This window comes from Euprymna scolopes, chromosome 36 (genome assembly GCF_053919585.1).
Source record: "Euprymna scolopes isolate OS-2025 chromosome 36, ASM5391958v1, whole genome shotgun sequence".
NCBI classification, from domain to species: domain Eukaryota; kingdom Metazoa; phylum Mollusca; class Cephalopoda; order Sepiida; family Sepiolidae; genus Euprymna; species Euprymna scolopes.
Window position 1 is genome coordinate 48,453,543 of NC_136517.1, and position 25,136 is coordinate 48,478,678.

General features: G+C 31.0%; 1 protein-coding gene across 28 annotated transcripts in view; it reads right to left on the minus strand.

Annotated features, from left to right (window-relative positions):
- The window catches only part of LOC145260458 (plasma membrane calcium-transporting ATPase 2-like), a 567,808-nt gene that overhangs the window by 183,920 nt on the left and 358,752 nt on the right, over positions 1–25,136 (minus strand). For all 28 annotated transcript variants that reach the window (XM_080118538.1, XM_080118534.1, XM_080118531.1 and 25 more), the window contains 4 exons: positions 14,745–14,942; positions 11,286–11,528; positions 8,438–8,563; positions 1,756–1,899 (listed from right to left, as the gene is read on the minus strand). In XM_080118538.1, the coding sequence (XP_079974664.1) occupies positions 1,756–1,899; positions 8,438–8,563; positions 11,286–11,528; positions 14,745–14,942 (711 nt within the window). The remainder of the gene's footprint in view (positions 1–1,755; positions 1,900–8,437; positions 8,564–11,285; positions 11,529–14,744; positions 14,943–25,136) is intronic.

Here is a 25,136-nt window from a genome sequence, read left to right on the forward strand (position 1 = left end):
TTTCTATACAACTGAAATCTACCTTAAAGTATTTACAATAAAAGACAATTTTCTTTTTCAATAATTTACAGTAAAATCAGTACAAAATTTATTTAATTTCGTTATTCCCTTCACCAACCAAACACTAACAAAATCAATCAATAGTTTTAAGCATCTGGTGCAGGTTTTAACATTCCAGTCATAGCACCAGATCCACCGACTTATTCTATATTTAGAAATGATTTCCTTAATTTTTACAGAAATCAATTTCTGTACTCATTTCTGTTATCAATACAATTGTAATTTTAGTATACAATTAGAAAACATTTTGAATATAAACTATTTAGATCTAAGTTCAAAATCAATATTTTATGGAGACAGGATAAAAAAAAAAAAACGATTGCAGTCAGTGTTATGCACGTGTAGTATATCATCAGGTGTATACATGGAGTCAACCTAGGTAATTGATAGTTTCATGCCTAAAGCAATCAAACAATCATTTTATACAAGCGATTACCTGTGGCCATGTAAACTTGACCGTGTGTCAATTTAGCTTGTGTATGTATACATATGTACATAAAATTATATTATGAACATAAATTTCCCACCTCACATCCACACTATATTGGTGGCATTTGTCCAGGCATGCAACTGAGAACAATGCCCTACACTTTGAGTAAAATTTAACAACAAATTCAGTATTGATTTTGTATTGGAGGGTTCTACAATATGATCAAGTCTGTGTTTATACTGAACATCCATAAACAGCAAAGACATCAGTTTATTTTACTTTATCAATCAATTCTGATGGTGGAAATTGGGAGGCAAAAGATTTGGAATGCAGGAATAACTGATCTACAAATTCATATTGGAACATCTTGGTATAATTGAAGAACAAAGAAAAGGTCCATGCTTTAAAATGATGAAATCAAGAGTTGCTAGTTGAATATGACATTAAAAAACAACAAGCATGCTTTATTTCAATTTTTTTTAAATACATTTTTTCTTTGTTTTGGGATTAAAAGCTATGAACATTTCTAACATTCATATTAAGATGCCATACTTGAATTTCCAGTTGATACTTGGGAGACAAAAAAAGATGGCAAATCTTTTAAGCAATCTTATTTTTTTCTTCTAAATATCAACTAATACTTAGAAAAGAAAAAAGATTGAAAAATCTTTTTTAAATTGATAAAATATAACAAATTTGAAACTGGTAGTCTTAAATGTTTCTGATATATTTATAAAGTGTCAAATTCTTTATAGAAAAACCTTTAATTCTCATCCACATCACACAAAAGAAAATCTGCATATACCAATGCAGGTCAAAAACTTAAATCCATTAAGACCCTCCCGTTTATAGTTTTCATAAAATCAAAAAAATAATGTATCCATGTGAAAAAAAAAAAAAATTAAATATAAAATAAAAATTAAAACTGTCAAATCTTTTTTTTTTTTTTTTAAATAAATGTTTTCATGACTACAGATAAGAAAATAAATATTTTATCCAAATTGGATTAGACCAGGAAAAAAGAAAAATGGATTTTAGGGATTTAAAGACATTTGGAGAGTTATAGAAAAAGCAAAGCAAAGATTCAATTTGTCAAAATAATAATAAAAAAAGAAAACACACCAAACAGAATAAAGAAAAACAAATTAAAAGAAAAAAATAGACAATACATTGAACACAATATAAGAGGACAAAGAATAAAAATTAAAACAAAAACAAATTTAAAAAAATCCCCCCTTCCCAATACTAGTGTTTAGTTTAATTACCTCCTTCTTCGCCCTTTTTCTTCTTCTTTTTCTCCTTTGAGTCAAGGTTAGATGCACCAAGCAAGGCAAAGATGATGCCAGTCTGAGAATTAACTCCAACTGCAGTCACAAGCATCTTGCCACTTCCTTCCATAACATGAGTTCCTGTTGAGAGAAAAGAAACAAAAATAAAAATATATGTAGACAAAAATATGTTATTCAAACTAGTTATGTTTTTGTCAATTTATTTTTACTTCATCAAAGCAAGTTTTTAAAAGATTGACCTGTCATGCATTTGATCATAACATTATTTGCTCATTTTCAAATAAACACAGCCATGCCATCCTCTTAAAAATCAGCAATCAACAATGTTTGCAGTAATTAGAAAGTTTTAGCCTTCTCACCTCTGAGTGTGCAATACCTATGTCATTGTAGATGCTTATATATGTATGCATGTTCGTTGCAGGACACGCATTATATATATATATACACACACACACACACACATATATAAGTCAATTGATGACTATTCTTGGGCATGCATGGAAACCTAGATGGTTCCAAGTATATATATGTGCCTGAGAGAGACACACACATGCACACAAATTCGATCTGAAAAAGTAAATAGATTTGGGTGTGCTGTGCAAAGAAACATAAGTGAACATTTTACATATTACCTTAGTAATATATAATTAATCTCTTCACCTGCTTTCGATTACATCTTTTTTCAGGTCGTTCAGCTAAGTGTATTGAGAAACAAATAAAAACACTTCTTTAATGCAAGCATCCAACAACTTCTGGCTAAGAAGGATACTGCTATACAAGAACAATCTCCCTGTTCACCAACAGCGTGACTTCTCTTTTCCCACCAAGCTCAAGGAGATCATTTAAGTGGGCCCATTTTGAAACAAATCTTTCAACATAGCATAAAAGTGCAACAGAGAAAGTTTATTCGATCCAAGGTTGGTGGAGATTATTTGAAGCGAGTTTGTAATTGAAATAAATTGTGATATCAGTCCCATTATTTTTAGACAAACTTTTGCAAAGTATTGACCTAGAAAGGTAATAAATTTTTTTTTTTTTTTTTTTAAATTGGTATTTTTACACTTTACAGACCAGATTTGTGTGATGTTGGCTCAGGCTCAACCAGCAGCTTATGTAAATTGCTGGAATATGCCAAGTGTTAATCAAATTTAAAAATGCTAGGAAACAAAAAATAACACTTACCAAATATTAATTACAATATTAAAAAAAAAAAAAAAAAAAAAAAAAAAAAAAAAAAAATGGAAAAACAAAATATAATCACCTACCATAAGTTTCATGAATATTTTTTTTATTATTTTAAATAAAAAATTTTCTTTCTTTTAAAGAGAATTTTAAAGAAAAAGATTTTATTTATTTAATCTTTTGTATGTTTTTAATGTTTATTGTTAGGAAATCTTTTGAATTTCTTTTTATTTATGCTCTTTAAGTTTTAAGAATTTTTAGGAAAACTGTTGACATTTTTTTCTTAGGGTTAGACTAGTTAAATTTGTGTGATTAAAACCAAATTTTTTTGTTAGAGCTAGGATTTTTTTTCTCCCAATTTCCAAGTAGTCTGCTTTAATTTTTATTGGCTAAGCACATTTATTAACACTTTTTTATTGACTGATCAACTTGATTAGCATTCAACATATTTCGTCAGTTTTATGTTAGCTGAGCTCAATCCGACATTTATGGAAATCTGGTACACAAAGTGCAAAAGTACCAAAGAAAAAAGTGCATATCTACTTAATATCAACATGTTTTACTATTGTCAGATTAATTTAGTAATTCAGTTCAGATCTCAGTGCTCAAATCAAAGCAAGTGATTATTTTTGTTTAGAAACAGCAGTAAAACATTTCTTGGCACTAAAATTGAGGAAAAAAAATTGGAAAAATTTTTTGCATTCTAACAAATTATATCTACATATGTATTTAGTATAAATTTTAATTCATATAAAAATTTTGGTTGCATTTATTTCAGACATGTTTTGGCTAAAACCTTACTTAGGATGAAAAAAAAAAAAAAAAAAAAAAAAAATGATTTTGACAAGACACTCATAGGCAACACAAGGAGCAAGTGATCATTTGATGAGAATTATTTTTAAATTCAGAGTTTACCTTTGTATAGCTTTTCTTTAATTTTAAAAATCATTTTTTTCATATTATCTTATTAGTTTTGAACTTATTTGAAACCTATCAATGTGTCCACAATAATATATAAAAATTGAAATATTTCCCGTCTAAATTCAGCAATTATAGGAACTAACTGAACACTTACGCACATTTTTTTCAATCAACACCAACATCACTTCCTACAGGGTCTCTCAAAGAAATATTTCTACATTTTTAATTACAAAAATTATATTTAGACACTTTTGTCTCACCCAAAATGTCTTCTAAATAGAGGTTAGCAACCATATTCTCTCCCTATCAAATATCTATTAAGACGTCATCCATAAACATTGTGGTCATTCATTTACACATGTGATAGATTGTGACCACACTGGTAGATACCATGGCACTCAAAATACAACTGCAATCGATGGAACGAGAGTATACTGCCTTCATGGATTAAATAAAGTGTTTTTTGACAAAAAGGTTCCAAGGTTGTTGAGTGTTCAACAAGATACACCTGAAGAAAGTTAGAGATTACATTGACTGAAACGTTGTGAAAATAACATACATGATGAGAACAGTAGTCTGAAGAATTCAAATAATCAATCGTCATTAAGAAAATTCTGAAATCAAATAAATATTATATATTTAGATAAGCTATTTATCCATCTCCTCAAAAGGCCAGACATGATGAAAGGTTAAAATAAGAGTATGTGCAAATAGTAATAATAAAAATAGTTCTCTCCATCATCACTTCTCACTTCTGTGCAATCAGATGCAGCTTTCTAGAGCCTGTGCCAAAATATTAAGTACACTTGAATAACTACGTTTGGTTTGATTATTTTGTTTAATGGCATATCAACCATTTTAGGATTACTTAATGTCAAATCCAGTCTTTTTGGTGCAAGTTTTTATACTTTCAAGTTCTTAATAGCCTTGGATACTTATTCATGGTGTGTTTGATTTAACTAGTTATTTATGCAGTTTCAGGTCAGTAAGGACTAATTCTATTCAATCCAAACAGGTACTATCACTTGGCAGTCAAAATGGCAACAAGGAGCAACTCCATACCAAAGCTCCCAAATTAAGATTTCACGTTGTATACAGGACAGATTCTGTTTTATCTGCATATGATATGATATACAGACAGGGCTGCACAGTCATATGCTCAAAATTTTAAAAGGGCTAAATCAGACCTTAAAAAAAATCTTCCACTGGAAATAATAGCTTGCACTCTCTCTCTCTCATATATATATATATATATATATATATGAGAGAGAGAGAGTGCAAGCTATTATTATATATATATATATACTAGCAGTTCAGCCCGGCTTTGTTCGGGCCCTATGTACTGTTCATAACTTTATGTGCATATGTATATATTAAAAAGTTTGACTCCTATCCATGACTCTACATCTAAAATTTCAAGTGTTTAGACCCAAAATTGGCGGAGGAGTTTGGTAGAGTTTGCAAAGGTCAGCTCTTCCAACTTTGACCTCTTGGCAGCCAAATTTTGCCCAAAAACTGATTAAAAAGCTTGCTGCATGTCTGAATACCATTTGTGTAAAATTTCAAATGTTTAGACCCAAAATTGGCTGAATAGTTTGCTAGTGACTGCAAAGGTAAAATCTTTTGAACTTTGACCTCTTGGCAGCCAAATTTTCAGCCAAAATCTGATTAAAAAGCTTGTCATATGTCCGAATACATTTTATGTAAAATTTCCAATGTTTAGACCAAAAATTTGCTGAGTAATTTGGTAGAGACCAGAGGTCAAATTTTAAATTTGACCCTAATTTTGACCCATTAACATTTGTTTTGAGCTCAAATCAAATTAAAAAGCTAAATCCATGTCCAAGTAACCTATATCTAAAATCTTAAGTGTTTAGACTCAAAATTGGCAGAAGAGTTTGGTAGAGTTTTCAAAGGTCTAATCGTTGAACTTTGACCCCTTGACAACTAAATTTCAGGCCAAAAACAGATTAAAAAGATTTTCTCCCATGTCAAATCTCAAATCTGTAGACTGAAAATTGACAGAATAATTTGGTATGGAAATGTACACACACAGACAAGTTTTGAATAACAGTTTTAATTTTATGAGGAATTTTTTCTGAATAAAAAAAAAAAAAACTCATAGATAGAACTTATTTGATAACATTTATCTTAATGAAAATATGCTGCCTAAACACACACACATCTATTTATATAATGTGAGGTACATGTATATGCTTACAGTTGCTAGGTTAAGAATGAATAATGTGAGCTATAATCACTTTTAATTTCGAGCAAAGTGGCAAAGAGGAGGCGGAAGTTTTTCATGAAAATTCACATATCTTATTTTTTGTGAAATTATACCAATAGGTATTAAGACATTGATTAATAAATATTCAAATTTCAGTTTCGTTGGCACATTTTCCAGATTTTAGGGGAGAATGGGCATCTTGTATTTGAAAATTCATTTCAGATTTGCACTTCATTTGAACAATTAAGCAAAATTTCAATTTCTTCTTAAAGCCCATAAGGCTGAAAATTTAGATACAAGGATTGTTCCAAAAGTAATGCCTCATTTTCTATTCCGCTCAATTGGATCAGAGAGAATTGAAAATTGCATTATTATGATGACTGAACTTATGCATTCATAACCTGAAAGTTTCATCTCTTGTTGCAGATATTGACAATGTGAGACTAAGAAAGCAACCCATCACGAATGTGTATCAGAAGCAGAGAGGAGTCATTGAATTCCTCCATGTGAAAAAAATTGAATCGATGAAGTCACTGCTGTCTGTCGAACATTTACAAAGCCGATACAGTTAACGTCAGAACAGGATATGGGTTTGTTGATTTCAAAGAGGTGACAGATGTCATTGACAAAGCTGCTAGGGATGCCCATGCATAGTCACCAGCTGAGAAAACATTGTGTGCCTTGATCAACTCATTCACGCTAATTGGCAGATAATCATGAACGAAATGCGTTTATAGTTGAATGTAGGTGTCAGTGCACTGGAAACAATATTGTCATCCCTAGGATATGGCAAAATGTGTGCTAAGTGAGTTCCATAAATCAGTATGAAGCCAAAGCTGACAGATTCTGAAACTGCATCATCACTGATGATGAGACATGTGTCAACACTAAGCATCTGATACCAAGCATAGACGTTAAAGACGTGATTTCTATCATCTTTTTGGATAGGAAGAGTGTCATCCTCCTGGTCTTCTTGGAACCAGGGTTGCCTGTCAATTCTGAGAAAGCTAAAGGCCCAGATTTTCTGTACAAGTCCAGAGAAAAAAAGAAACATTTTGTTTGCAATACAATAAAGCTAGGCCACACCATGCAAGTTTGAAGACTAAGGAATGTGTGACAAAGTTTGGCTGGATGGTACTGTCTCACCTGCCGTATAGTTCTAACCCGGCACAGTCAGACTTTCACTTGTTCGGACCTCTGAAGGACGCATTACGTGGGCAGCATTTCCATAAATGCCATAATCACAGCCTTGAAAAATGGAATACCTCAGGCACTGAATTTTATGACTAAGGCATCATGACTCATCGCTGGCAAAAGTGCATCGAGAATAGAGGTTACTATGTAGAAAAATAAATTCTAGAGCACAAAACGTTGCTGATTTTAATGGTTCACTCCTGCCTTCATAGCTCTTCAACTTTTTCAGTTAAAAAATAGGAGACATTACTTTGGAAATGATCCTCATATTTTCTAGAATAAAAATCATGTAATATTTAACTGACTGAAGACCCATAAAAGAATGGTCCATAAAAAAATCTAATCATTTTAGGCCCCTAGCGCCGCTCTGTGACTTTTAGTTTCGGAAGAGATAGAGTTTGAAAATATGAAAACAAACACATAGACAAAGTGAGTTTTATAAAGTAGATTTTCATTGATAGTAAAACGTCTAAGGAGACTAGAGTGTTGAAAACAAAAACTTCACTTAGATTTTAGCAAAAAGCCAAGAAACTATATAAAAAATATTTTTACAGCTAGATATTTTTAAATAAAGAAAAAATTAACTTATTATTGTATTAGCTTTTAATGGAGATCAGTAGTGAAGTATTGTTTCTGCTGTTATAAGATCATCCTCCCAGGAATTATCGTCTCATTTATTAAGGGAGTCAGGGTAATTCTGCCAAGTATTACATCCTCCTTTGGGAGAAGAGGTAATGTAGGTTTTGTTTTTATGAGAAAATCTTTCCAGCGACTATCTTATTTTGCTTTTGTGTGTGTGTAGTAGGAGTATAGTATGTGTTTCCTTATAATACCATTCTTCCATAATTATCTTGTTTGAGGGGTAGGGTAGTGTACTATGTTCTGTTGTCATTATGCTTCATATCCTGCCGTTAAAAAAATGGGTCTTAAAATAATAGATTTGACAGTTAATATTTTGTGCCATTATGGACTAGGGAGTAATGGTAACTGCCAAAAGCTTTCTAATTGGATCCTAACCACTTAATGTAATTTAATGTGATGTCTAAACCAAGCTGGTGTGTAAAGCATTGTTTGATAAGCAAAGTTGTAAAAAAACTGCAATGGATTTAATAAAAATAGAGACCAACTTACCAGATAAAAGAATGGGATCAATATCGACACCTTTTTTCACGTGATCTGATTCACCGGTCAATGAACTTTCATCAACCTTTAAGTCATTACTCTGAATAAGAATACCGTCTGAGGGAAGCAAATCACCTGCAAAGACAAACAAAACAAAAAAACATTGGTTATTAAATCAAAGCTATAAAACAGCTACCATATACAAAATTACATTTTTACACAAATGCCCCAAATAACACCATTGGGTGTGGGTCTTTCAGAATTACCTTTAAGCCTTAACACAAGTATACATACATATATACATATATATATATATATGACTAGAGAGTAATAGTAAGAAAGCATTAATTCAATAAGGGAAAGCAACTATATTATAAAATCTACCAATAAAAAAAATGTTTTTAATATTAATATTTCTTTTTAAAAATTCAGGGACCACATTGACAAAACTTTTAAATCTGTAATCACCTTTATGATAATTATGTGTGTTGTCACTAACTCTGTGAATATGCATTGTCATGCATGTTATGTTCAGCAATATTGTGATGCAGGAATGAACAGCAGACCTATGATGGGAAAAAAAACATCTAGTTTGAGGTTTAACCACCTAGAATTTGGTTTATCTACTTAAGATAATTGCCTTTTAAAGACGAGATTTCATGATGAGATTTTGAATCACTTGAGATTCAAGTTCTTAATATTTTCAAATATTTATTTTTAAAAAAATCTACTTTGGTATGTATTAGTGTTGGGATGATCTATTGAAAATTTTTATGCCTATTTTCCGATTTTGTTTAATTTTGGTTTAGAACTTAATTTAAGTTAGTTTAAAACTTAAACTTACTTTATTTCTAGATGTATTTATTACTACATATCATTACTATATTACCATATAGAGTTAAATTTTATACTAGTTCTACTTACTAATTGATCGTCACCCATCAAGAACTCATGGTGTAGTGGTTAGAATATTTTGAAAAATCCAATTTCTCCTGAAAGTTGAAGGTTCAATCCTCAGTGCGGGCAATCGAAAAATATAATTGCAAATTACTTAGGATCTCTATCAAGTCATAGCTGATGGAACAAGATCATGCTACCCCTGTGAAATAAATAAAGGATTCTGTCCGAAATTTCACGCAGATTCCCAAGTTCAACAGAAACATTTCAGAGTTCGATAAGATACACTTGAAGAAGTTTGGAGGTTACATCAACTGCAACATTGTGAAAATGACACTGAAGATGAGAACACTAGTCCGAAGAATCCAAATAATATGTATCAGTGATTTCTGTTAAAGTTTTTAATGTTTCAAGTTCTTAACATCTTCAAGTATTTATTAAAAAAAAAAAAAAAAAAAAAATGTTTTGTATGTATTAGTGTTGGGATGATTACTTTTCCGATTCTTTTGTTTAAAACTTAATTTTCCATTATGAGTACTAATGATAAAATATTTATATATTTTGAACTAACAGTAAAACTAAAATCTATAGATCCCCCCCCCCCTATTCACGTTTCTGAAAAAATATATATATACATATTACACTGGTATTTACAGTACCCCCCCCCCCCCAAAAAAAACAACAACAACAACTACTCTATAGTAAAATATTTAGAGATATAAAAAGAATCGGAATTGGTAATTGTATTAGAATCAGGAAAAATATTGGAATTGTCTCATCACTAGTATGCATAGATTTTATAAATAGTCTTCAAATGACAGTTTCTATTTATGCAGTAGATGGAACTGTGGCAGGTATAGCCATTTTGAGAGCAATGGCAACTAAGGGAGGACTCCAAAGCTAGCAAATTGGAGCTCCATGATCAGGTGAAGTTTCATCTATACAAGACTGGGTTGAAATTAAAAAAAAGAAAAAGAAAAGATAGAAAGAATTGACAAAGATCGATTTTAGGCGCGTGTGTGTAAGGGAGAATGAAGACATTGCTCAAGCAAAACACAGTCAATAATTCTTTAAAGATGAACCTATCTTTTTTGGAAGTGATTTTAGCACATATTAAATGTATTATATTTGACAGTAGTTTAACTGTTTGGCTATTAGATCCATCACTTTTTTCCCCCTCAACTATGGAACTAGTGTACCAATTGCTGGGATAGGAAAAACTGGCTACAGCATGTGTTCTAATTCCATCATGAAAATCACATGCAACCCATCAGTATATTTATAAAGATGGGCCATCGCACTAACAGTTCTATTTATGCATATTTTTTATGCACATTTAAAAGGCAAAGATGTCTGATGAAGGGATATTTCCAGAAATAGTACAATATAAATCCTCTAACTGACCATGCTAACGCAAGTAAGAACACAACACATGTAAAATGTTTAAAAACAATAAAAAAGTGAATCTGCAGAACTTATTCCACTATTATATCTCAATTTGCTTCAGTTTGTGTTTATCCGTTACATCTCTGCATTGTATTGCCTTCTATAAATTTGAATTTCTTGTATATACACACTAAACAATGTTTCAAGCAAACTACATTAACCTTCTATATTTTTATATTGTGGATAAAGGCTTAACATTTTTAGTTAATTTATTTTTGGAGTTATGTATTTTTGGTTTCTTCAATTTGCCTTCAAGACATGGGTTCTGCTAGTGTTGTAATAAATATATCACTTTCCCTAAATATTTAAGAATACAATGTTAGCACATTGCATGATAGCTCAATTCAATGATGACTGACCCCTATAATTATCAAATTACTGGCCAAAGCTCTTGGTTTTCTTTCTTTTTTTTTTTTATTAGAGGGATAACAAAAAATAAAATAAAATAAAAATGAGAACAATCTTTGCTTCAACAAAATATGTATCAGAAGAAAAGGTTTGTATATATACTTACCGTACCTCACCAGGCAGATATCTCCTACAAGAAGTTCACCAACAGGAATCTCAATGACTTCGGCAGCACGGATGGTAGAAAACTTATGTTCATGCTCAATTTTGTTTTGTAAACCTCTGAATTGTTTTTCTTTCCGCCAATCATTGAAGGCAGTAACTAATACAACTACAATAACAGCTATTAAGATGGCTAAACCTTCTATCCACCCCGCTTCATCAGCAGATTCTTTTGTGTCTTCTTCGTCTGCAAACACAAAAAAAAAAGTATGTGAGGGTTTCATGAAAAACTTAGATATGAATAATTTATGGGGAAGAAAATTTTCAAAAATTAAATCAGGCGCACAACTAGATACCCTTCACCTTTTAAAAGATTAACATATTTTCGAAAAAAATTACATTATCAAGTTAACAGCACTAACATAGAATGTTTTAAGATTAAACTGGATGAACTCAGAAATAACTACAAAGATATTTTGAGGGCTAAGCAAATTTTCTGTGAATATTCCGATTTAATATTCTGGTAGAGTATACGCTAAAGCACTCATGATCTATTCGGTATTTTTTAAATTTGATATTCTTTTAAATTTATTTACTTGAAAATGGATGACACCATGAAGGATAAATAGATTTTGTCAACTTATATAAATAAAAAAGAAAAAAACAATTTTGCAATGTCATCAATTTTTCTTCCTTAATTATCTTTCATCCAACTTCTCATTTTTAATTACTTACATCATTTGCTTCCTCGTACTACTTTGACTACCATTATTTATACCATTTGTCATGTCATCCAATGTGCATGGTGACAAGCAACCAAATAAAGAATTTTTTTTAAATATAAAAACAGATTTTCCTCACTCCCCACTCCAAATTTGGAATTAAAAAAAAAAAAAAAAAAAAAAACTTCTCACACAATCACTTATTGATCAAATGATCTTTTCAGGTGATATTCAAAGCCACTTTTGGTGTATTCATTTCTCTCCCATAGTGAAAAATGTGACAAGAGTTGGAAAATGGGATTAAAAAGTCAGCACCTCCAAGTAGGTGGGAGAGCGAGATGCTCTAATCTTTCAAAAAGATGCCTGGGCAACACCACCAGCATTCCCTGGTAGACGTTCCTTGAGCAATTAGCAATGAACTAACCCATTCTCAAAAAGAAAAGGCAAAGCCCGGGAGGATGGACCTCCTAGAACTGCATAGGATCAGGGTTACACCACAATGAATATAAACTTCATCCAATGTTCTTTCCAGTTTGAATATTATATTCTATATAATAAACTCGTATTATAGATAAGCTGGAAGACTTAAATTCATGAGAAATTTCAGTTAATATCAGATTTGCCAAATTGGAACATATAAGTCTGACTCGGACTTTTAGAATTTAAAAAAAACAAAAAAAAAAAACAAAAAAAAAAACTCCAACTCCTTAAAGTATTTTAATAATCAAACTTGCTGTTTTAGAAATTAAAAAAAATCTGACATCCTTACAAGTTCAACACAGACCCTTTCCAAAACCTACTCTCGCAATCTGGTCAATACCAGCAATCAAAAATTAAAATATTCTCTTCATCGAGTGCTAAGTATCCAATTCACTAATACAGTCATATTGATGAGAAGATAAAAATACATATTAAAATGAGATAATTTTTTTGTAGTCAAAGTCGGAATATTTTTACACACACCATTTGAAAGATGTTTTCTTATAAATTACTAACACTAATAAACTACAACTGATTTTACAGTAAACAGGCATATAGAAATGTGCGCAGGTGTGAGAATCAAAATTTTAATATGTTGTCAAACACTCGTCTAATAAAAGATTTAGTCTTATTTTTTTTCACATAGCAACCCTTTTCATGTAAGCTGCCAAATGTTTTGGGTAAATGTTTTTAAGATTTCAATTATTGGTGCTTGTGCCAAATTGTTATGTTTAAATGCATTTTAAGTGAAAACATTACATGTTTACATCGAAAAATTGGCCCAAAGTGACCATCAGAAGTGCGTCAACTGATCGATTTTCTGCAGGAGGTGGGGGGCCCCCAAAAAAGTAACATTTTAATGTTAAACATTACATATTTTTAAATCGATTTATAACTGCCCCAAAAAATACGGCCGCCAACTATTCTACATAAAGTATACACGCGGCCATTTATTTTGGGCCAACTTGTATTTAAGTCATGTCACGTGATCTTGACGTCAGCAAGCTCTAATGGCGGTCTGAATTTACAATTTAAAAATGTTGTTTATCAGTATTTTCAAACTTCGCCTCAGGGGTTCAGCTTCGATCCTACCCCCCCCCCCCGGCTTCTTTTTTATTTAACACCACACACACACCTACAAACACCCGGGCAATGCCGGGTACCCCTCGCTAGTATATATATAAAAGCGAAAATGTGTGTATGTAAGTATGTATGTATGTGTGTTTGTAGGTCTCGCAAAAACTTTTGACACGGGTCACAGATTTTAACGAGATTGGTATCATTTTAAAGTTCCAACCTTCACCCGACAAATATCGAAAAATTGGCCAAAAACATCAATTTCTTCACCTTAAAATCATCAGTTTTCTACAGGGAGGGGTCAGCAAAAACCGTCCTCTCATGACAAGTTCGTTTTTATGCATGCGCAAATGACGTCGGAACATGATTTAGTTTAAATTAAAAAACAAAAAAAACAAAAAAAAAACGATCCAATTTTGTCGACATCATCTTAGCTTAGAGGGCGGCCTCATTATCTAAAGGTTTTGGGTTCGAATCGTGGTGTGAGGTGTCTTTTGTTTTTGATTTTTTAAATTTTAATATTGAAACAGGGTTATTTAAGCCAGTGTGTTTTTTTTTGGTTTTTATTTTTCAGATTTTTTAAAAGTTTTAACGTTCGTATTTTTGTTTTATTTTTCCATCACATCCCCCCCCCCATTTTTTTACATTTAACATTATTTGTTTGCCTTACGTTAGTTTTTTTTTGTGTTTTTTTTTAAGTTTTAACATTTATTTTTTTAAAAATATTTACTACGCTTATTCTTATGTTTTGTTTACACCCCGCCAGAGCATACAAACCTCTAAACACCCGGTACCCCTCGCTAGTATTATAATAAAGGATTAATGTTAAAAGTCCACGTATGCATCTAGGATAGTGATTTAAAGGTTATGAGGGTTTTTTGAAGCATGAAAAACGATGTTACTTTTTGTATTTAATATTTTTATTGTTATTTTTTATATTTCAAGCGGACCTCCACTCTTGGTCACAAAAAAGTATCGGAGAAAAAAAAATTTTTTTTTCAATACTTTTTTGTGACCAAGAGCGGAGGTCCGCTTGAAATATAAAAAATAATAAAAATATTAAATACAAAAAGTAACATCGTTTTTCATGCTTCAAAAAACTTTCATAACCTTTAAATAATAAAGGATTATTTATATATAATTATATATAACAATTGATAGAAATGGATAAAAAGATTCCTTACCTGCATCTGGATCTGGTGGTATTTTGTAAAATGAGAGTGCTAATGATATTACAGCAGCTACTAATAAAATAATAAGTGTGACGTCTTGTAATGCTTCCCAAACAAGTTGTAAAAAAGATTTTGGTGGTTTTGGGGGTATAACATTGGAACCAAAAATTTGTCGACGATGTTCTAGATCAACTGGATTTCCAGATAAACCTTAAAAAGAAAAAGAATAGCAAACATCAAACTCAAGAATACATTTCATATATAAGTTAAAAGAAAAAGAAAAAAAGCATGATATTTCAAGATAAATTGTATCAAACAAATGTTTTTTGTCTGCTTCTTTTCAACATAGTTTTATGGATAGCAAAAGCTGTTTTACAATTTTTACAGATATAACATTCAAAGGCAGGCTTAAATTTGGACATTCACTAAGAATACAAAGACAAAATGTAAAAGAGATTGTCTTCAATTCTATTAAAAAAAATTTTTTTTTAAATACTCTTTCACCCCAAACAAGATACATTACTATTTGGTCATAAAGGGTTACAATTTGGAATTGTTTGACTGTGGGGAGTTGGGGAGCGAGATGTCTGTCCACAGTACATTTAAACTTCTGCAGGTTAGTAACACCAGTAGAGCAGGAAATAGAGGAAATTCCAAAATCTAGCAATCTGACGAAAATAACTATGAAAATAGAAGGCTTTTCTGCATCTAAGGGTTTCAACGGTGGAAGAGTAGGATTTTGCTAGGATGTATGTTGAGGGGGCACAAATGCTAAGAGTTCATCAGAGCACATTCCATTAAAGTAATTGTAAAACAGGCACAGAAATGCAACATTACAGAGATGAGAAAGAGGTTAGATAGTGCAGGACCTATTATTAGATTTTAACTTTTTTTTTTTTTTTTTACCCTCTTTAAGAGTGAGAGATGAGTGGTAGATACACCAGTCCAGGTATGGTAACAATACTCCATGCATGGGCGAATTGTGGTTTTGTCTTTATATAGGATACTCTCTGGTGTGAGTAATTTTGTAGCACAGTGGAAGGAACCCCACTTCAATTCATGTTGCCTGTGAATGTTAAGATGAGGAGTTTGGTTGGTTGTTTTTGTTTTATGGCATATCAACCTTTTTAGGTTATTTAATGCCGAATCCAGTTATTTTGAAGAAAAAGTTTTTAATAAAATATATTTGTTTCTTTTTTTTTTTTTTTTCAAGTCAGTTTCTATTTAACCCATAGTTGGGACCCTAACAGATACTACCACTCCAGGTCAGAGTGGACCTGGGAGCCATGGCAATTAAGAGGTGGCTCCACATTCCCTAAAGCCCGCAAGCTGGAGGCTCACCATTGGTGATAGTTTAAGGTCATATCCAGGACCTGAGGAGTTTGAAGGATGAGCTCTCTGGTAGGATGTTATTTGTCATGGCCATCAGTAATTGAGAAAGTGTTTTGCAGTTGTTAAAGAAAATCAGTTTAGTCTTAATAGCATTAAATACGACCTAACATTTACAGCCCTATTCCACTACAGATTAAGGACATTTTCTAGAGTTTCTGCCATCGTCTTGGATACGTGTACCCCCCCCCCCCCAGTGTATTATAGAGGGTGGTGTTATCAGCAAATATACCCACCTCGGACACAATTTTATCAGGAAGGTCGTTTATGAATATGAATACACCTATTTAATAAGGAAATTTATCACAAAATACTATCTAATTACCTGTGTGTATTTAGGCAGCATTTTTTCGTTTAAATAAACATTGTTAAAAATAACAAATCTTAATTATACTTTTTTTTTTATTTTTCTAACAATCTTTTTTGTTAAAACAAACAAAAACAAATTGATATATATATATTCCATATATGTATCATGAACATTTTCAATTCTTTGAGTTCATCAGGTGAAAAAGCAAATGACAAAAAAAGATGCAAAAAAGAAAATTTCAAAAGGTAGCTGATAAATGGGAGACCTGAAGTCAGGCGCTGAAAGAATTTTTTCCATAAAACACATTAACAATTTAAATTTTGAGTGCTAGAATTATCACAGGATAAAATGCGTTAAACATTTGCAAATATTATGAAACCAGTAATAGCATTCTCCAGAGCACATGGTTCGTGTGGTAGCTATCCAATTACAAATTTAGAGGATTATGAGAAGGTATGTCCAGTTCAGATCAGTTGTATTTATTTACACGTTGGCAATTAATAGGTCCAAACTAAACCAACTTTGTTAATAATTCAGTCCAAATATATAAATGGATAGCTATAACATGGAAACCATGTCGCCTGATAAACGCAATGAATTACCAACCATCATGTGTTGCTGATCCTATAACTAGTGTCTTGAACATATGCACAATGATGACATCAATTACTTTGGAGATAACTGATAATTATTATTATTATTATTATTTTTTTTTTTTTTTTTACTATTTTACTATAGAAAAAAAAAAAAATGGCTGATAAAAATTCAGAAAAAAAAAATACAGTCCAATTCTTTCTTATAGGGATATAAACCACAATCTAAAATAGGAGCTCCATAATTTTTATTATTTATTTTTCAAACTTTTGTTTACCTTAAACAAGGCATATTATCACTGAAACTTAAAGGGTTATCTGGGTGGGGAGTTGGGCAGCCAGATGTTTGTTGACATTGCATTTAAATTTCTGTATGCTGGCATAGTCAGGGAAACAACGATCGGGGGGAGGGGGTGTGTTCCAAGGAAAGAAACTAAAGTAGAAAATCTTCTGGAATCTAGCAAAGGGTGCAATTTTACTGCTAGTTAGGCTATTTATATTGACGAGGTTTAAGTGTAGTAAGCTCCCAGAAGCACATTCCATGAAGTACTTGTTAAAAACACACACATACAAGGATACAGCACTGTATTATTAATAAAACTAATAAAATTAAGATCGCTTATGTGCAAATAGGCTAAAAAAACTACCATTTGGATTTTAACTTTAACAGGCTATGTAAAGTTGACAGATATGAAAAAGTCATAAAATATAAAAAAATTGCATTAATGAAATAAAATTAGACTTACAAATTTTTTTTTTAGAACAATCACAAAAATAGGAGACCTAATCATGCATGTTATAATAATACTTAAATAAATCAAACTTTATTCAGTTGTAAGGGAAAAAAATGTTTGATATTAGAAAATTTTAAATCATTTCATAATAAGACTAAAAAAAATTTAAGTTATGAAATTTTACCAAACTTATATATTACATTTTTTAAAATCACAATGCATAATTATGATTAATCACACTGACAGATAAGCAAGTTAGATTAATGTCTAATAAATTCATGTGTATGTAATAGCGTTTCTATCTCTTGGAAAGTATGTATGTGCAAGGGTTACTTAGTTTTGAGAATGTGTATGTAGAACGCATGTGAAGAAATTTATACTTTCCCATTTGGTTAAATGATTTTTTAAAAATAGTTTTTTGGATAAAACAGATAGAAAGTCTGACAATTTTCACAATCATTTAAAACTTGTGCACTGCATATAACTTTGTTCTAGGCTATACATAAAGATTTACTTTTCGACATTGTTTTTACTATGGAACAGATTTTTATAGCATAGTTTTTGATAATGATTATTAAATACACCTCTTAATTTAATCATACTCAACTGACAAGACCTATCGTTTTAATTTGCATCAACTCTCAATACAGTTTTATATTAGGTTATCTTAAGTTAACTTTAGAGGTCATTCAAGGACAAATACGGTGAGTTTCATGAGTGCAAGAAAGCTTAAATATAAATTTTTGTAAATTTAATGACACTTTATTACATTTATAGCATCACTGAAGATATAAGAAAGAAATTGAATTATTAATACCGTCATGCCATAGAAAGGAATTTTCAGTTTATGCTGCAGAAAGTCAGAGTTAGGATAGAATGTTCTGGTGTGATTAACATTCTTTTGTTCCCCAAAATATAGTCTGTAGAAGTAATGAAACTAATTTCATGATATGCTCCAACTCACTTGTAATAAGCAAAGATTAATGAGCTGAACTTTTGCTGTATGTGTAGAATGCACAATTAGTAGGGCTGTGACAACATATTCTTTTCATTATTTTGACTTTTGGGTATATATCCGTTAATATCTTATATTTTTATACAGAGAGGTGTGGTTCTCGGTTGATTAAGTGTCTAACTGTGTCAGATATATCACCGAGAATCAAAAGAATATTCTGTTGTCACAGCCCTAACAATTAGTTGTTTACCCACAGTCCCTAATTTTTTAATTTTTTTTTTTTTTTTTTTAACATTTTGATTGCACCTGGTATTGTTTGTTCTGTTTTACAGCATATGAACCTTCTACTTTAACTGGTTTACATCTACTAACAAACTCTTACCCATTCTATTAACATGGCCATAACATCAAAGTCTCCCATTTTGCTCACATCTCTCTATACTGTCCCGATATCATCTTCTGAGGTCGTCAGATCTAAGCCTGTCTTTAAGATTCGCATTACACATCCACTGTATATCATCAATGAAAAAATGTTATGTATGGCTGAACATATGTTGCTATGATTATTTCAAATGATAAGGAGACATCGAAAGAAAGCACTGTTGGCATGAGCAAAGAAATTATTTCAGGTTTTCTTCTAGATTTCACTTCATTGCTGAAAACTTAATTTGTTTCGGCAAAAATTATACTGGCAACAAGAGTTGCAAAAGAAAACTAATTTTAACATCAATCTGATGCTTGACTAATACTAAACATTCAAGATTTTTTGTGACTTTAGGTATATTCAAATTACATTAAAAAAAAAAAATCTTTAAAGTATCAAGTGGATCGAAGCAATTTTGGTTAGAATTTCATGCCTTCAAATACACATTTCTGATTTTGATAATCGAGCTCTCCCGGTGCAAATATTTAGTTTTGAATGTGATATTCTTTTTGTAATTTCAATTAGACATCCAATCTCCATTATCATAAACTAATTATCTGCCATACAATTACTCCTTTTTTATTTTCTTTGCATAAAGATGGATGACTTCTGACCAGTGACATTTACTGAATGCCAAAGGGTCATGATAGCTCTTGAGAGGGTAAATAATGACCACATTTACATCAAGCTTGACAATGTGCTATGTCAGATAAATAAGGCCATATTGAAAACTTCTTTTCAGCTCTTTCTGATAATACTGGCATATCACCTGTATTGAGAGACAATGGGCACCCCTTGAAAGGTCACTGCCATTGTGGAGAGCTTATAGAAGCAAGAGTTTCACAATCACCAACTGTAGATCTATTCCATGTCAAGCATGGTCAGAGTTCAGAAGCAAGAACAAAACCTAAGTTTTTTTTTCCTTCTCCTACACTAGTCGTCCTATCAAGGTTTGAGCATCTTATCTACTCTCATATTTCATCTATAGCTGGGGGAGAAGAGACGGATTTGTATTTTTCTCAAAGGTATCAGGAAAATGACTTTATATAGCCACTTCCAAACTTTTAGCATCTGGTCTTCATCCATGTAAGTAGTAAGTATTGATCAGGCTTAATATTGGCGAGGAGAAACATAATATACTATGCATTATTTATTGGGGAGGATGCATCAAAAAGTGAATGTCCTTAAATTGCAGACTGACAGCTCAAGACTAAACCCACACAAACATATGGTATTTTATTTGCAAGAAAAAAAATGTTTGTATATTTTTGTTTTGAGGATGAAAGGTCATGCCATCTGGAAAGTACTTTATGCAAAGTTTGAAATGGAAAAGATTATAAGGTTATCGATCACAATGACCTTTTACAGATCCTACACTTAAAGTTTAGACAAGATCTGATGATTGCAGAGGCAGGAAACTGTTACATTATGACTTCAATTTATGTATCTACATAAAAAGGAATTGAAATATGGCACATCAAGGATATTTAGTATTAAGCACTCTCATAAAAAATCCAATTTCTTAGATGTTTTTTTTTAACATGGTACATGACATAAAATAGTCCCTCAATCATTAAGGAGACTTAATTTGTTTTCATTGGACTGTGCAGAGGACAATTCACCCTCTAAAGGCAACTAATGACTGTACATAGCACAAGTTGTGTCATGTGACAAACACTTACATTGTTGCAAGTATAATGTTAGTGTTTTTATTTTCTAGACGAGTTGCTCTTACCAAGGCTTTACAGACATGTCTACTCTATTTTAACGATGACAGAGGAGCAGAAATAGATTCATACATTTCTTAAGAATGTTAACAAACAAATTCCATTATGCCTTGATAGATCTTAAACAATATATACAAAGCTCACAAGTAACTGGTGGTGACTGTTGCTTCCAATAATATTTGTATATCTTTTGGGGTGAGGATGGCAGTCGCTTACAGGGTGTGATTAGTTCTGTATAAAGCCTATTCTCAATTAAAAAAGGGAATCTTCAAGATCTGGGTTTTGATAACACTGTGACAAATAGTCGAGCAAAAGCAATGCTTGAACACGAGTTAAACACATAGCCTGTGTCAGTAACTATCAGACACACATACATGAAATATTCAACAGTATGGTATAAAAATGACATAGCATATTCAAATATGTAAAAATCAAAAGGAAAATGTTTTCATATTGGAGATAACATTAAAAATGTATAAGTGAAAAAGGGAGGAGAGAAAAAGGGAATCAAATAAATTGATTTCTAGTGACCTAAAATAGGGGGTGAGCAGCGCTTCTACATAATTGCATTAAGACTTGAATACATTGGTGAGGTTTCTGTGAATATGGCAATGATGATTAGATGCAAATAAATCCCCTTATCTAAAGTTTACTGAAATATACTGAAAAGTCACATGGACTAATTATCCTGAATTTACTTTTTGATTCATACAATTGTTTCTGTCCATTTAAAACGATTTTTTTAATGATAAATAATCAATTCAAGATGTTTTTAAAAGACTTTGGCAGTGAATTTTATTTTCAATTAAACCCATACAGATATCTCCAGAAGGAAAATGGATATAATAACAGTAGCGACATATGGGTTGAGGATGAAGATATCAGTTCTGTTTAAAAGCTTTCCTAAAAAATCTGTTTTCATAAAACTGTGACAAACAGATTGCTTAAGCGGTTTCCACTTAGTATCAAAGTAATAATCTACTGTAAAGAGTAGATTTCTTTTGGTTACTTCTGATAAAAACATGTAAATGAGGAAAATACATATAGCACTATAATCTCTTCAGTCAGTGTGGAGTTTGATGCAGTTAATGACATTTGACTGCTAATTACATTTGGAAGTTGCTTAGCATTCAGGTTTAGAATCACTTGCTACGTCTAGATACACTGATGAGGTGTAGACAACTATATTTTATATAAAATGCCAGAATATCTACTTCTTTGACCAGTATATTTTGACTGTAAACAAAAGCTAAATATAGAATTTAGTTTTGTATGTGTTTTAGTTGCTTATTGGTACGTGTTTCCAGAAAAAGAGAGTTCCAAATTTTCAAATAGACTACAAATAGATAAGGAAAAAGGATGAAGTATACATGATAGTTAAGATAATAAAGATAGCAATACACATGAAAAAACTAAAATTGCTTAAAATATCTCAATAATGCCATACAGCTTGATGATTTTAGAATATTTTTAAATGTTTAAAATCTTACTAAAAAATAAGTTAGGACTATTTTTCTGTCTCCCACGTTTGGATAGTTTTTCCTCTTTAAAACCATATGTGTTTGTCACATATTTTATGCTACTTTTTCAGTAAAAATTCTATATCTTTGTTAAAACACAAAATAAAGCAATGAAATTTTCCATGAAAATGTACTTTTGTACAAGAAGTGTGAATGACACTGAAAATCTCCAGAAATTACTTCCAAGTAATCTTCAATAAATGCATACAAATATGCTGCACTGCCATAAAAAGTGCACATATCCATTAAGAAAAGAAAACCACAGAAATGAGAACTCAAAGTTGAATTACAATGCATATTATGTACAAGAAACTGAAATCTAATAATAGAATTGTTTAAAAATGAAATCAATGCAAGATTTTTTTGGTATTGTAGTAGATTAATACCTTCTAGCAAATTGCCCCCACCTGTTTTTCCAAACTATGTGATTCTCCTTTTTTAAGCAAGTACATATAAACACTGAAAAACTTGGCAGAAAAAAAATATATAAAAATTCAATGTAAAATAATCTTAGATTTTAGGACCATTTTAACAGAGTTAACCAATTTTTTTTTTTCTATGGGAAATAAATCTTGTGTTTTTTTGTTTGTTTTTAAAGACAATTGCATGTGATTTTTTAAGAGGAGGAGGAAGCTTGCCACTCAAACTTCAGGTTAGTGATAAGGTTAAAAGTAATAACTGAACACCCTGAAAAATTTGGCAGAAAGAAAAAACAAAAACAATTATTGTAAGAGTAAGAGATTAGTTTCACAAAAGTTTAATGCAAAATAATGCACCATTTCCAGGCCTTTTTTAGCATTATAAGGATATTAATTTATTTTTCTATAAGAGAGAAATCTAGTGCGTTTTTTTTTTTTTTTAAATTTTCTTGGGCGTGCCAAGGTCTGTTTTATTTTCCTTTTTATGATTATGTGTAGTTTTGAGACCTTTTATATGAGGAGGGCTTGCTACTCAAATTTAGGGTTAGTGGCAGGGTTATAGAAGGGTTTATTTTGAAGTGAGTGTCATTTGGACTTAATCTGATTTTTTTCAATTTTTGATACTTATTGGGTGAATTTCTGTACAAAACATAGCTTTGTGTGAAATTTGTAAAAGATAGGTTCCAAAATGTCTGAGCCTATAAGGAAGGAAGTCGCGCACACACACACAAAGTGACTTTTATATAATAATAAAGATATATATACCAACTTTTAAAAAAATATTTTGAAAAAATATCAAAAGAATTACGAGTAATAACTGCTCTATAAGGCAAGAATTGGTGAAAGATGGGGGATCATTATACTTTAAATTTATATGCAAAACTAAAACCTCGCCGCCATACTCTACAATCAAAATTAATTTTATTATCACTTTTTTCTTTTTTCACAAAGTTTTCTTAGGGTAGTCACACACAAGCGTCTGAAAAAGAATTTTTTTTTTTTTTTTAAAATTGCCAGCTAGAAAATCATTTATTACTACAAGTTCGAAAATATGTTTAAAAACCAAAATTTTATAAAAGAACCACAAACTGTATTAATTTTAAGAAAAAAAGAAAAAAAAGAAAAAGAAAGTGTTTCTTTCTTTCAAAATAAACCTGTAAACATAGTTTACTAAACTTGTTGATTTCAAAGTTAACAGCCATCAGTGGCTGCTGCTACAACTATTGACTTATAGCTTATAACTAAGTGATGAAGTCGAATTGTTTACTTTTGCTGAAAAGAAATTAATATTTTGGGGAGAGGCTAATTAAAAATTGCTAGTACCTAAAGAAAAAAAAGAATTTTCATTTAAATGCATAAAAATAACATTAATTTACTTATTAGTTGGGTTACTAAAAATATTTAGAAAAAATGTTTAATACGTCATTTTGGAGTCTTATTTTGAAGGTTAAAAAAAAAAAAAAAAAAAAAAAAAAAAAAACCCAGTTTACTCTGTACCTTGAAAATAAGTAAAACTGATTTTTTTTTTTTTTATTGCTTTCCAAATTTCGTGACAAAATTTATCACAGGGAAGTAGTACTTAGCTTTTAAGCATTACAGGGGTAAAAAAAAAAGAAATTGATGCAAAAAGGGGGGGGTTCACTGCATTAACATTTTTATTCTTATTTCCTAAAAACTCTTTAAATATATCATTAAAGAATGTGATATAGTATAGGACATTCATTTCCAAACAAAATTCTAGTATTTTAAGAAGTCTTGTTTTTAAAATATGACTATTTTAGTAATACTACCTTGAAATTTGTAATTATTCAAAGCATTTTAACATCGATCAGTATTGCTAGCAAATACAAATATGGATATTGATAGAAGTGCATTAAAAATGACAATGAGATATTAGCAACAAATGAACAAGAGAATAGGGATGTTTAGAAATTCCATCATGAGAGATTAAATAGAGCTTTCATGAGACTGAGAAAAATCTCCAAGTTTCAGACTAATATCTGGTTCATCTATAAAACTTTAGAAAGAAATGGTATAGAGAAAATTGTAAGATGAAAGCTAAGATCACAGTTGTTGCAGGAATATTGAACTCTAAGTGAAACAGGCATTAGAATAATCGCAGACAAATCAGATCATAAAAAGGGGCGTTTCTGAAAGACAGGGATCTTAGTACAATTGTAAACCATTACAAGGGCAAAAAAGGAGCTCGGGATAGAAATAATTACAGAGGTTTAAAATTGATAGATCAAGTCCTGAAAGTGGCTAAGAGAATAGGAGAGAGCAGGAAAGAAGTCAGATAGGGATAGATGAAATGGAGTTTTGTTTTTATACCT